This window comes from Apis cerana, linkage group LG15 (assembly GCF_029169275.1).
Source record: "Apis cerana isolate GH-2021 linkage group LG15, AcerK_1.0, whole genome shotgun sequence".
NCBI classification, from domain to species: Eukaryota; Metazoa; Arthropoda; class Insecta; order Hymenoptera; family Apidae; genus Apis; species Apis cerana.
Genome location: NC_083866.1, coordinates 8,340,131 through 8,352,804, shown reverse-complemented (window position 1 = coordinate 8,352,804; position 12,674 = coordinate 8,340,131). Strand labels below are relative to the sequence as shown.

The 12,674-nt window shown below is 27.8% G+C and overlaps 2 protein-coding genes across 6 annotated transcripts in view; both read left to right on the top strand.

Moving 5' to 3' along the window:
• LOC107997431 (tubby-related protein 4) overlaps positions 1-4,015 on the top strand; it is a 38,005-nt gene extending 33,990 nt beyond the window's left edge. For 2 of the 4 annotated variants that reach the window (XM_062086058.1, XM_062086061.1), the window contains exons 12-16: positions 21-134; positions 193-415; positions 536-715; positions 785-939; positions 1,008-4,015. In XM_062086058.1, coding sequence (XP_061942042.1) covers positions 21-134; positions 193-415; positions 536-715; positions 785-901 — 634 coding nt within the window. In that variant the 3' untranslated portion in view covers positions 902-939; positions 1,008-4,015. The remainder of the gene's footprint in view (positions 1-20; positions 135-192; positions 416-535; positions 716-784; positions 940-1,007) is intronic. The other 2 variants (XM_062086060.1, XM_062086059.1) reach the window with 2 other exon arrangements.
• A 599-nt stretch (positions 4,016-4,614) lies between these two features.
• On the top strand, positions 4,615-8,132 carry LOC107997388 (sphingosine-1-phosphate lyase). 2 transcript variants are annotated; one of them, XM_017055936.3, is made up of 9 exons: positions 4,615-4,834; positions 5,361-5,508; positions 5,579-5,794; positions 5,881-6,089; positions 6,173-6,409; positions 6,472-6,681; positions 6,771-7,009; positions 7,070-7,337; positions 7,405-8,132. In XM_017055936.3, the coding sequence occupies exons 2-9, from the start codon at positions 5,367-5,369 to the stop codon at positions 7,531-7,533; spliced, it is 1,650 nt and encodes a 549-aa protein (XP_016911425.2). In that variant the 5' UTR covers positions 4,615-4,834; positions 5,361-5,366; the 3' UTR covers positions 7,534-8,132. The 2 variants fall into 2 exon arrangements, with proteins under 2 accessions (XP_016911425.2, XP_016911426.2); XM_017055937.3 differs by having other exon boundaries at positions 4,829-5,230.
• The last annotated feature ends 4,542 nt before the right edge of the window (positions 8,133-12,674 follow it).

Sequence of the window (12,674 nt, the reverse complement as noted above, 5' to 3'; positions counted from 1 at the left end):
AATTTATATTATCGTTTCAGAGGGTCTAGCCCGAGTGGGTCGTTAGCATCGTCTCTGGACGGTCTCGCAGCTCGGCTTCGAGATTTCGACGAAAGTCATTCTTTGCCGCCACCATCGCCTCGTCCATCCACTAGGTAACAATATAAATTACTCGACTCGAATCAATCGTTCATTGATGGTTAACATTTTTAGATTACCTAGAAGTTCTCCCAGTAGTCCAGCACCATCGAAAAAAGGTAAAAGGCCAGCATCTGCCTCGCCGATTAGAAGAAGACTTTTATCGAGTCCTCTGTTAAGTAGAAAACCGCGAAAAAGTCGAGGCGAGAGTTCAGACGAGGAAGGACTCTTGCAAGATGACTCGTCGACCAATTACAGAGATCTCGAGACGTTCCAAAAAGCACAGTTGCGACAGAAGGTTAGATCAAAAGAAGAAAGAAAAATAGTAGTAATTAACAGTAGTTATTTTCTATGTAAAACATGTGTGAAAGAGATAATAATCTAATTTAATCTAAATAATTTTAATTATGACGTATAGTTGAAGCAGAAAGGAGGAGGGATATCTGGCCACAAATCAGAAGCAGTGAGGCGAGAGCTTGTGATGCATAACAAAGCACCGATGTGGAATGAGTCCAGTCAAGTATATCAACTTGATTTTGGTGGTAGAGTGACACAGGAAAGCGCTAAAAACTTCCAAATAGAATTTAAAGGAAGGCAGGTGTGTAGAAATAATTTGTTTCAGAAACTATTAATCGAATATCGTATAATTGTTTCAATTTTCCTCTAGGTAATGCAATTCGGAAGGATAGATGGAAACGCCTACACATTGGATTTCCAATATCCCTTTAGCGCTTTGCAGGCATTTGCCGTTGCCTTGGCCAATGTTACACAACGGCTCAAGTAATAATCGTTAGTCTTCGATAATTCGTTTGGTACAAGAACGTATATGTCAATTACTTTGTCTTTTAATAACTGATTTACACGTTTAATAAAAAATATTAATTTTTCAGGTTTATCAGGTGAAATTGAGGAAAACGAAGAATGTTATCCAGAATGATAATCTTGTAATTATATAAATTATTCGTCCAAATTAAAATAAAAGAAGAGATGAAAAATAGAAGGCTAAATCTATAATAATACGCTACGCATATAGTAAAGGAGAAGAATGAAAAACACTTTAAATACAGCTTTCGAAAATAGAGCCACATGTCTTTCTATTATTAATACTATCGACGGGCTAGAGTAAATAAATTAAATAAACGAACAAACGTTCAGCCAGCCTCGATACTCTAGAGATCACAGTTGAAGAAAGCACAGTGGTTTTGCTTGTGGCAAATAAAAATATATGAAAAGAAACAAAAAAGAAGAAAAAAAAAAGAAGAAGAAATGAAAAAAGAAAAAAATGAAGATCTTAGCCTCTCAATCAATGCCTTCAAACTAATGTAATACGATATGTCAGTTCGCAAGAATCAGTTTTTAGCGAGCGAATAGTTGAGAGCGATTTGAATTTGAGCGGAACAATGATTTTGTGGCAAGGAACCGTGGTAAAAAAGAAAAAAGAAAAAAGAAAAAAGAAAAAAAAAAGATTTTGTTGAAATGCTTCTTCGTCGTACCGTCCAAAATATTTCGTTTCTCCCAACTTCGAGCGCTCATTTTTGTATAGTTTATGCGACACGTTGAAGTCTAGTAATGCTGTTGAAAGTTCACCTCGTTCATTTTTGCGGTCCGCCGAGTGTATTCGAATTTTATATACATATATATTGACGGACTCGCATAATCGCGCGAGCGTTTCATGTTGTTCGATTAAATGTTTCTTAAAGCATATTACAAAATGGAGAAAAAAAAAAAAAAGAAAAAATGATGAAATGAAGAATAACGATAACGCTAAATGATATAACGTCCGGCCTGTATTCGTCCTCGTCGAAGCAGGACAGACGAAGGAGGCAAAATGAATAAAAAATAGGATAAAATAAAAGAATGTAACCAAATGGTGCAAAAAGGAAAAGTATTTGCCTGTATGCTAGTGTGTGTACGCATCAAACTAACTGTCGTCTGTACTTAATCCATGGTCGTTGTATTTCATTCGCCTAATTGTAAGTAATGTGAACAAGAAAAAGAAGAAAGAGAAAAATATCGATTTCAGGCCTACACAAGAAGCGCTTAATGGATATAGTTATTTTTTCGTCGAGTCGAAATTTTGAGAGTGGGGCGCCTGAAACGAGGTCAAACTATGTAAGAATGCGATTATAACTTTTGTTGTCTAGCTATACATAGAAAGACCAAGTTAAAAGTATATTATTAAAATATGACATGAATTGCAAAGTCATATAACGCTTGATAACGAATATGTATAAGAAATGACGCTTTAGAAATATTTAATTTCTCATAAAATGTGATGCGTCTTATACTGGCTGTAACCCTATTTTTTGCAAACATATACATACGATCAATTTTAATAATTGCGAATGTAATTTATATCGTTCGTCTTAACTTTTAGAATCGATCCTTTTTTTCGATAATGTTTACAGTTATTAAATCAGGCCGCCCCGTACTCACGAGTTAGCGATAAATATACAAATATTTATGCCACACGTATTGACAGTAATCGTCGGTATATAAAGCTGCTAGATCGTATGGTTGGTTTGATTTTTAGACAATTTGTATGTTGAATTATCTATCGCCACCAGTAGTAGATAGCACGTTATACTTACTTACATGATATATTATCAGCGACAAACGGTTTTTGGTTGATAAATACTGTTGCATTCGTACCATAAAAAAAACTCGCAGGATATATATAAATATAATGATACGCGTAGCGTGTGTACAAGGAAATTTTATTTCGAATTTGTATAGAAGTAACGAACATCTGAAAAAAAGAAAAGAAAAACGACGCACATTTATAAACAACGTAATCGATCAATCGAATTATGAATAATAATGTCGATGTCCTTTTGAAATTTTTTCATGAGTTCGTGCGTAGGTATGTTAAAGAAACGTTTTATACGAGAAATCGTTGCAAAGTTTCTTTCGTATTTTATTTAAGAAACTGTTCTAGAAAAACAGGGAAATAATAAGAAAAAGCAAAATATGGAGTAAATAAGAAAATTAAGATGTTACGAACAATGTTACGAACAACACAGTTTCACAATGGCTAACTTTTCATACTTGCACGAACTTTTGATATCAAGAAAAGAATTGCATCAATGTGATCCAATTATTTTTAATATATATGCGTCTTTATTGCATCCGCCGAACAAGACGGACTTGAGTCACGCGATACAGGTTATGTTTACAATGACGAGTCAATCCGCCAAATACCTATTTCTTTTTGGGCATCCGTTATATAAACGTTATAAAACGATTGATCATCGATAGATATATTAAATAAAAATCCACTAAAAAAAAAAAAACAAACTGTCACAATTTGGATCATTGGATCTTCATTAGAATGCTTCTTTGACGATGAATAGTGCCTATGCATAAATCGAATGGAACGACCTATGAAAGTAATGTATCGAATCTAAAACAGGAACATTACTCGTCGAAAGTTTCTTGATACTTTATTATTGTATAACAATTATTATTTTAACATTATAGATTCACATAAGCTGTCGTTTGTAGCTACGCATAATATAATTATACACACGCCATAGTCGTGACTGAGTTCCAAAATGTTCGGCCTAGCTCAACAAGTCAGACTTACTATTTGTTACATTTGTTAATTCAGATGAGAATGTTTTTCGTTGAAATGTTTCTTTTATAAGCATAATATTGTGATTACTGATATATTATTATAAAAATGGTGTGTCACGCATAAAATCTTGTGACTGAATAATATACTAAAGACACGATTTTACATTGTAATGAGAATTGTATCAGTATTGTTTTTGTTTCTCGTATAATGAAGTTGTTGATTTATCGCTGAACGATCATTCTGTATATGTGCAATGCAATTTTGTTACCGAATACATTGATGATTATCAAACATTTGTAAATAAAGAATGAAATTCTACACGATAATATTACTATTAATTCCTTATATTTTCATTATATAATAATAATATTAAGAATAAGAATATTAAAACGATTTTTTGAACATATTTTTTAAAATAAATATAAATAAAAAAATAGTGGGAAGAGAACAAAAATATAAAAATATAAAATATAAAAGTAAAAATATAAAAACTCGGTTTTTTCATACTATTATTATTTTCATATTACAAATAAAACTGGATAAAATAAAGATAAAACTAAAATAGTTGTAAAAAGATAAAATAGAGTAAGAATTAACTATCAACGTCATCTTTCGAAAAACATATTTTCAAAAAAAAAGATGTTTCTAAAAATTCTTAAAAGATAACGCTGGATCTAAATTCTTATTCTATCCTATCTTTGAAGAGATATTTTCGATTCTAATTAAAAGATGGCATTTAAAGTTAATTCTTATCTCTATTTCTATCCTTCTCTTATTATTGTTATCTCTTATGATTTACAGCACTTTGGAAATGATTTCATAATTTTTATTCTATCTCTTTTGCCTTTCTCCTTTTCTCCCACTATTTACTGTCCTCAATTCTTCTTAGCATATAATCATACAGATAAGGAATATCAATTGAATATTCATTCATTATTTTTTTTAAGACTACAATATTAATTTTTAATATAAAAAATATATAATAAATATATTTTCGATTACAATATATCTTTAGAATATATTTTTAGAATAATAACTCACAAAATATTATAAAGAAAGATTCAGAGCTGCCATCTGTTAATAACCGTTTTTATATAAAAATCATTTCGCTGGAATATTATATAGACACACGTTGAGATTGTAAGTATTTATTAAAGGATAAAAGTTTATGATGATAGTCATTTAGTTTTTTAAATTATCTATTGATATTATAACATATATTTCATCATTCACAGTATTAAAATTTACAATTTTTCATACAGTATTGATAAGTATATATTTCTCTTTAATATTTTAATATAGTTAAAAATTATAATATGTATTTAAGAATTCAAATATTTATTTAAAATAAATCAATTTTCAATATATTAAAAATAAAAAGCAATATTAATGATAATAATAATTATATGAACAAGTGATTAATAGAACAAAATAAAATTATATAATAAACAAAAAAAATAACTGAGTAAGGGAAAGAAAGATATAAGAACAAAAGATTGAATGTATATGTAAATTTATAAATCAAAGAAAAATAATGTAAGAGTTTGAGAATTATAGATAATTTTGTAATTAGAAAATTAGATATGTGTATATCATTTTTGTTAATTAAATTTAATTGATATAAAATAAAAATAATATGCAATGTAGATAACGAATTTCTTTTTAGATAAACATGTATACTCTTGGCTTTAATAGTGTAAAAGAATTGATTAATAGTTACTTTAGAAGCAAAGAACCATGGCAAATAGTAGCTATAACAAGTACAACTATCCTTACTTCAATCTGGTTATGGAATTTTATTTTTCAAGATGAAAGTATGATTATTTATAATACATATAAATAATATTGTAGAAACTTTTAATAAATTAAAAGTTATTTTTTTAGGTCTTACAGAAAGAGCAAAGAAGAAATTATTTAATTTAATGCATTTTATACCTGCTATTAGAAATAAAATTGATCAAGAATTAGATAATATTAATCAGATATTTGAAAAAGAAACTTTACAGAGATTAAAAAAAGTTCCTTTTGTTGTAAAACTTCCAGAAAAAGGCTTGAAACCAAAAGAAGTATTAGAAAGAGTAAAACAATGTGTTCAATTAGGTAAAAGCAATAAAAGAATAGAACAAAACATTAGCTTAGATAAAATAAATATATATGTATATATCATCTATATATATCATCATTAGGTGATTACAATTGGAAAGATGGTAAAGTATCTGGAGCTATATACAGAGTTGATATTAATCTCTTACAATTAATGGGAGATATTTATAGCATTGCGTCATACACAAATCCATTACATCCTGATGTTTTTCCTGGTATATGCAAGATGGAAGCAGAAGTAGTTAAAATAGCTTGTAATTTATTCCATGGGGATAATGCTTCTTGTGGTACTGTAAGTTGTTTTCATCCTTAAATATTAATATGCAAAATAAAATAAATATAAACAAAATTTAAAATATAATAAGATGTTTTCAGATGACTAGTGGTGGTACAGAATCAATTTTATTGGCATGTAAAACATACAGAGATTATGCAAGACATGTAAAAGGTATAAAAAATCCTGAAATAATAATGCCAATAACAGCACATTCTGCTTTTGATAAAGCTGCTCAGTACTTAAAACTTAAAGTACGTTCTATACCTGTTGATCAACATAGTTATACTGTTTGTATTAAATCTATGGAAAAAGCTATTACAAGAAATACAATAATGGTAAGAAAATCATTTTTTAGATTAGGATTATGAATATATTAGAATTAATATAGCTATAATAGTTAGTAGGATCAGCACCAAATTTTCCATATGGAACAATGGATAATATTCAAGCAATTTCTGACTTAGGAGTAAAGTACAACATCCCTGTTCACGTTGATGCTTGTCTTGGTGGATTTTTAATATGTTTTATGAAAAATGCAGGCTTTGATATATCACCTTTTGATTTTAAACTTCCTGGAGTCACAAGTATATCAGCTGATACACATAAAGTATATAAATAATATTTAAACTATTATATAGTACATGTATATTTCTAATTATTTCTTTAATAATACAAGTTTATTTTTATATTTTTTAGTATGCTTATGCTCCAAAAGGTTCTTCACTTATTCTTTATAGAAATAAGAAGATAAGACATTATCAGTATACCATAACTACTGATTGGCCTGGTGGTATTTATGGTTCTCCAACTGTAAGTGGTTCAAGAGCTGGTGGAGTCATAGCATCATGTTGGGCCACATTAATGTATTTTGGTTATAATGAATATTTAGAATCAACAAAAAAAATTATAAAAACTACCAGATATATTGAACAGAGGTATGTATTTCAAATTTTTATCAGAAATTTCATAATAATCAAATATTGAAACTTTTATAGATTGAGAAAATTAAAAGGAATTTTTATTTTTGGTACACCTGCTACATCAGTTATCGCATTAGGATCAAATGATTTTCATATTTATAAACTTTCTGAAGCTTTAAATACAAAAGGATGGAATTTAAATACACTTCAATTTCCTTGCGGCGTACATCTTTGTGTTACATATGTCCATACACAATCAGGTGTAGCAGATCAATTTTTAAGTGATGTCGAAACTGAATTGGTAGAAATTTTAAAAAATCCAGAAACTCCTATTGAAGGAAAGGTATGTATAAAACAAATAAAATTGTTATAAAACTTCTATGTTATAAATAATAAATATTCTTTTTTAGTTTGCAATTTATGGTATGAGTCAGAGTATACCAGATAGAAGTATCGTTGGCGATTTTGCCAAATGTTTCTTAGATTCCATGTATTTTACACCTGAAAATCAAACAATTAGCAATGGTCCAAATATTTAAATTGATTATGAAAATTATTATAATAATTTTCATAAAATTAAACATAAGTTTACAGATGAAACAATAGAAAATTAAAACAAAAATGATAGATTGATTTAGGATTTTTTTATAATTATTTTACAATTAAAAGATTTAATTATTAAAAGATTGAATTTAATAGATATTGCGTTATACATTAAAGAGAAATTTAATAACTATAAATGAAATAATTGAAACATATATTTTATATGATAAAATATATTTTTAACTATTTAAATATACACATTTATAGTACAAAACTTTATTCTAATCAAAATATATTTTTTTTAACAATATTTTTACACATTTTGTAAAATATATATATATGTATACATATATATATTTGTTAATCATGGATTTGTAATAAATGCAATTACATTTATTTGATACTTCTTATAAAATAACATTTAAGAATATTTATCTATTATAAATTTTAAATATTTTTATTATGTTAATTCCAATATTAAATGTAAAATGTACTAAATCAACTCAATCATAGTATTACTATTTAAAAAACTATATAATTTGATGCAATGCATTTCTGATAATGAAATTATTGAAAATAAAGAATTTAAATAATACATTTAATCATTTTACCTTTCTTCCATAAATTTTTAATTAATATATTTTTGTTATTTTATTATTTTCTATTACAGTTTATTTTATTTATTATCTTTTCTGATTTTTTAGAAATTGAAATTTCTACTAAAAATTTAGAGTTACTTCTAGAAGAATGTAATTAAAAGAAAAAATAAAGAATATATATACAATACTTAGAGTTAGACTAAAAAAACTAAATTTAAACTAATATTAGTGCCGCCATTTTGTGTTTTAATCATGGAAGCTTTGACTTGTTAATAGCATAACAGAATGTGCAAGGAGGTGTTTAAAGTTATAATCGAGAAAAAAAAGCAGAGAGCATCTCCATTTGAAGATGTTATATGAAAAATTTATTAATTATTTCTACGCAAAATTTCGGAACTTTGAAATATTATTTTCTTTCGTCTTCTTTCATGAATAATTTTTATTTATAATTAAACTATTGTTTAAATAAATAAATTTATTGTTTATTACAAAATAAAAAGTTGCAATCATTGATGATAATAATCGTTAATAAATAATTAATAAAAAAGAACTTTACATTAAAATTAATAAAAGAAACTTGTCTGAAATTCTAATTACAAGATTCGATCTTGAAACTGCTGGAATTTTTAATAAAACACAAGTGATTAATGAATTTTTTTATATGACGTTTTCAAAATGGTGGGAATGTTTTCTGTCTTTGTCGCACAATGTTGTTTTCCTTTTCTATGCTTCGAATACCTCTTTACAAGTTATGTTATACTAATAACAAGTCGAAGCTTCGGGAATCCAAACGCAAGATGGCGTTAGTATCGAAAACTTTTTGATCGCTGTCTAACTTATCGACTTATGTAAGTAGTTTTATGCATGAGTAATTTACATATAAAATTTTTAAAGAAAAAATAATATAAAAATATTATTTATCGCTATAAAATTTAAACTGCAGATTATTTATATATATATACAAACATGATTAAAAGTTATACTTTTAATATACATAAAAATTACTTTAATTAACTTTATAACGCGAAACATTACAAATATTTAATTATCGAATTTTCTTGAATTAAATAACATTTACAACGACGAGAAGATTTGCATCCAAGAAGATTTTAATCCAAGCTCAAAAAAAAAAAAAAAAAAAATTGAGCCACTGCATCACGTTCATAAGATATGAATATATGCCTTGGTATGAAGACAATTTTATCGAACCCTTGGGGCTGGTTATGAGGGCAAATACCAACACGATCTTTTGAATATTACCGGCCATTTTTATTCATACCTCTTGCAACCTGCTCGAACGAAACTTGTCCTCGAATACAATTCGTGCGTTTCTTTAAAAAAATAATCGTGTCACGTTTCGTACAATTTTGCAAAATTTTTTCTTCCTTTTTTTAATTTTTTTCTATTTTTTAGAAAATCATTTTTACAAAAATGATTTTCGGATCGAAAGAATTGAAATTATGAGCTGTACCTTGAATAAAGATCGAGAAAAGATTAATTACACGTGACGAAAAGATAGATAGCGTTGGCACAAGGTTTGCCAAGGAAATTCCGGTTTACATACATAAATTACGTACACGAAGGAGGGCACGAACGAACGGAGAGTCAGTCAATTTACGAATTAATTCCCGTATGAATATTTTCGGGGCAAGAGCTCGAGAATCCGTGCGGTATGCTCGCAAAGAAAATGGCAAAAATCGACAGATCCTCGTTCCTTCTGGGGTAATGCCAATCTCTTCGAGAATATTGGGCAGGGAAATTTAAATCTCGACGCATAAGATATCGGAGGAGGAGATAATCCGACAATTAAACGTCGCTTTATTACTTTCAATTACTTAGAAAATTGACAGTAAAATTAATTCGTAATCGGTTCGATAATCGAAAAGGAATACCTCCTCGTGGTATGATCATCTACTCGTCAAAAGTTTAAGATACTTATAGATTTGTTCAAACTATTAATTATTTTAGAGCGAAATATCTTTTTGTTTCCTCTTGAAAAATTGTTGAAAATGTTACCTTTACAAAAGGTAAATTAAACGAATAATTTCAATAATCGTAAAATATGGAATTAAACATATACACAAATATATTATATATCAAGAGGAAAACGAGTGGTTGGTTACGTGTGTGTGTGTGTGTGCACGAGTAATTGCAGATTACACATACGTATTTCTCCTGATGATATTACATAGTATCGGTCAAAAGCTCGATAATTCATGATTGAAACTTCCTCCTGCCAATTCGGTTATATCGTTATAATCGAGCTATCCGGCACAAAGACGACAGATTCGTATGTTGATTCAACCATCCAGCCAACAGTTTTCCTGTCACGTACGACCTTTCGATTAAGTTAATTATTTTGCAAGAGAAGGCCGTTTCCTATCAGAGTGCATTGCCGATTATTCTCGCATAAATATATAGGAACGAAACGCGCGTATACATTTATTTAATTTTATCCAACTATTTGTATATATATATATATATATAATCGTTGCACGATGCAAATTGCAAATAATACAGCGTTTTATAAATAAAAGGAATACAATTAAAGGAATGGAATTTAAATAATAATTATATTGCACATCATTCGCACATATAAAAATCTTCATAAATGAATAAGTATCCGCGATCCAGTTATAAATTTTTCTTGTTCTTCAATTTTTGTTCTTTTTCTCGTTATAATTGGACATAATTAATCCAAGAACGAATTAAATCTCGTTCGATATTTTTTTGAATCTTTAATGTTTGACTTAAGAGTATATACGTGAAGTATTAAAAAAAAAAAAAAGAAAAAATATATTTCTTTTATAATATTACGTAAATATAAATATTACGTAAAGGATTCGAACGATATTCGATATAAATTAACATTATACAATATTGTCACAATATTACGATTTACAATTTAAAATGTAGATAGATAAAATTTGTTACAAATAAATTTGAACGATACGAAAATTATTAATTTTCCAAATAATGCATATATCATTTCTGTATAATTTTTATAATTAATTCATGTTCACAATAGGCTTCGACAATATTATGATTTACAATTTAAAATGTAGATAGATAAAATTTGTTACAAATAAATTTGAACGATACGAAAATTATTAATTTTCCAAATAATGCATATATCATTTCTGTATAATTTTTATAATTAATTCATGTTCACAATAGGCTTCGACAATATTATGATTTACAATTTAAAACGATAGATAAAATTTGTTACAAATAAATTTGAACGATACGAAAATTATTAATTTTCCAAATAATCCATATATCATTTTTGTATAATTTTTATAATTAATTCATGTTCACAATAGCCTTCGACAATATTATGATTTACAATTTAAAATGTAGATAGATAAAATTTGTTACAAATAAATTTGAACGATACGAAAATTATTAATTTTCCAAATAATGCATATATCATTTCTGTATAATTTTTATAATTAATTCATGTTCACAATAGGCTTCGACAATATTATGATTTACAATTTAAAACGATAGATAAAATTTGTTACAAATAAATTTGAACGATACGAAAATTATTAATTTTCCAAATAATCCATATATCATTTTTGTATAATTTTTATAATTAATTCACAATAGCCTTCGACAATATTATGATTTACAATTTAAAATGTAGATAGATAAAATTTGTTACAAATAAATTTGAACGATACGAAAATTATTAATTTTCCAAATAACCCATATATCATCTCTGTTATAATTAATTCGTGTTCACAATAGGCGAAATCGCGACGAGTCATATCGAGCCATCGGTTTGAATTTTAATCAGAGAGGCACACGGTTGGAAACGAAATTTCACGGTTACAAATATTTATGTCTTCGAAAGGAGTTATTTAGAAGATGGAATCGTTAGAAGATCGTGCGACGAAGACGGTGAGCTGGTCGACGAGAAAGGAAGAAAGAAAAAAGGAAATTTTGATTACGAAGACGGTAATAAAAGATAGGAGGAAATTAACGTTCGATTAACGTGATATTGGCGGAAGGAGCGTCGAAACGATTCTTCTAAATGAAAGCGAAACTTTCATAATTTTCGCTCGATCGGGGGGAAAGGGAGGAGATATCGATTCGACATTATCCCGAGTGACGATATTAATTGACCAACTTTTAATAACATCCCAAATTGATTCAAATTAATTGGCGTACCATCGATCATATTGCCCCTTATTTGCTTTCATTCGATATCGTTCGATCGTGATACGATGATAATAAAGGGCCGATAACGTTGGATATTTTTAACGAAACCTTCCTTCGACTCTCGAGCCTTGGAGTAATTTTTTTTTCTTCCTTTTTCAAAATTGTATATAAATTTTGTTTTACTATAATATATACTCGAGAGATTTCGAAGGAAGCAGATCTATTTCGATTTCGTCAGTTCCTCTTTGCTAAATTTGTTACATTCGAGTAAAATCAAGTTTATTTTCTCTCTTATTTTAGACAAATAATAATAATGTTACGACTCTTTTTATATTTCCATTATCCTTATCCGCTCTAATTTCACTTTATTT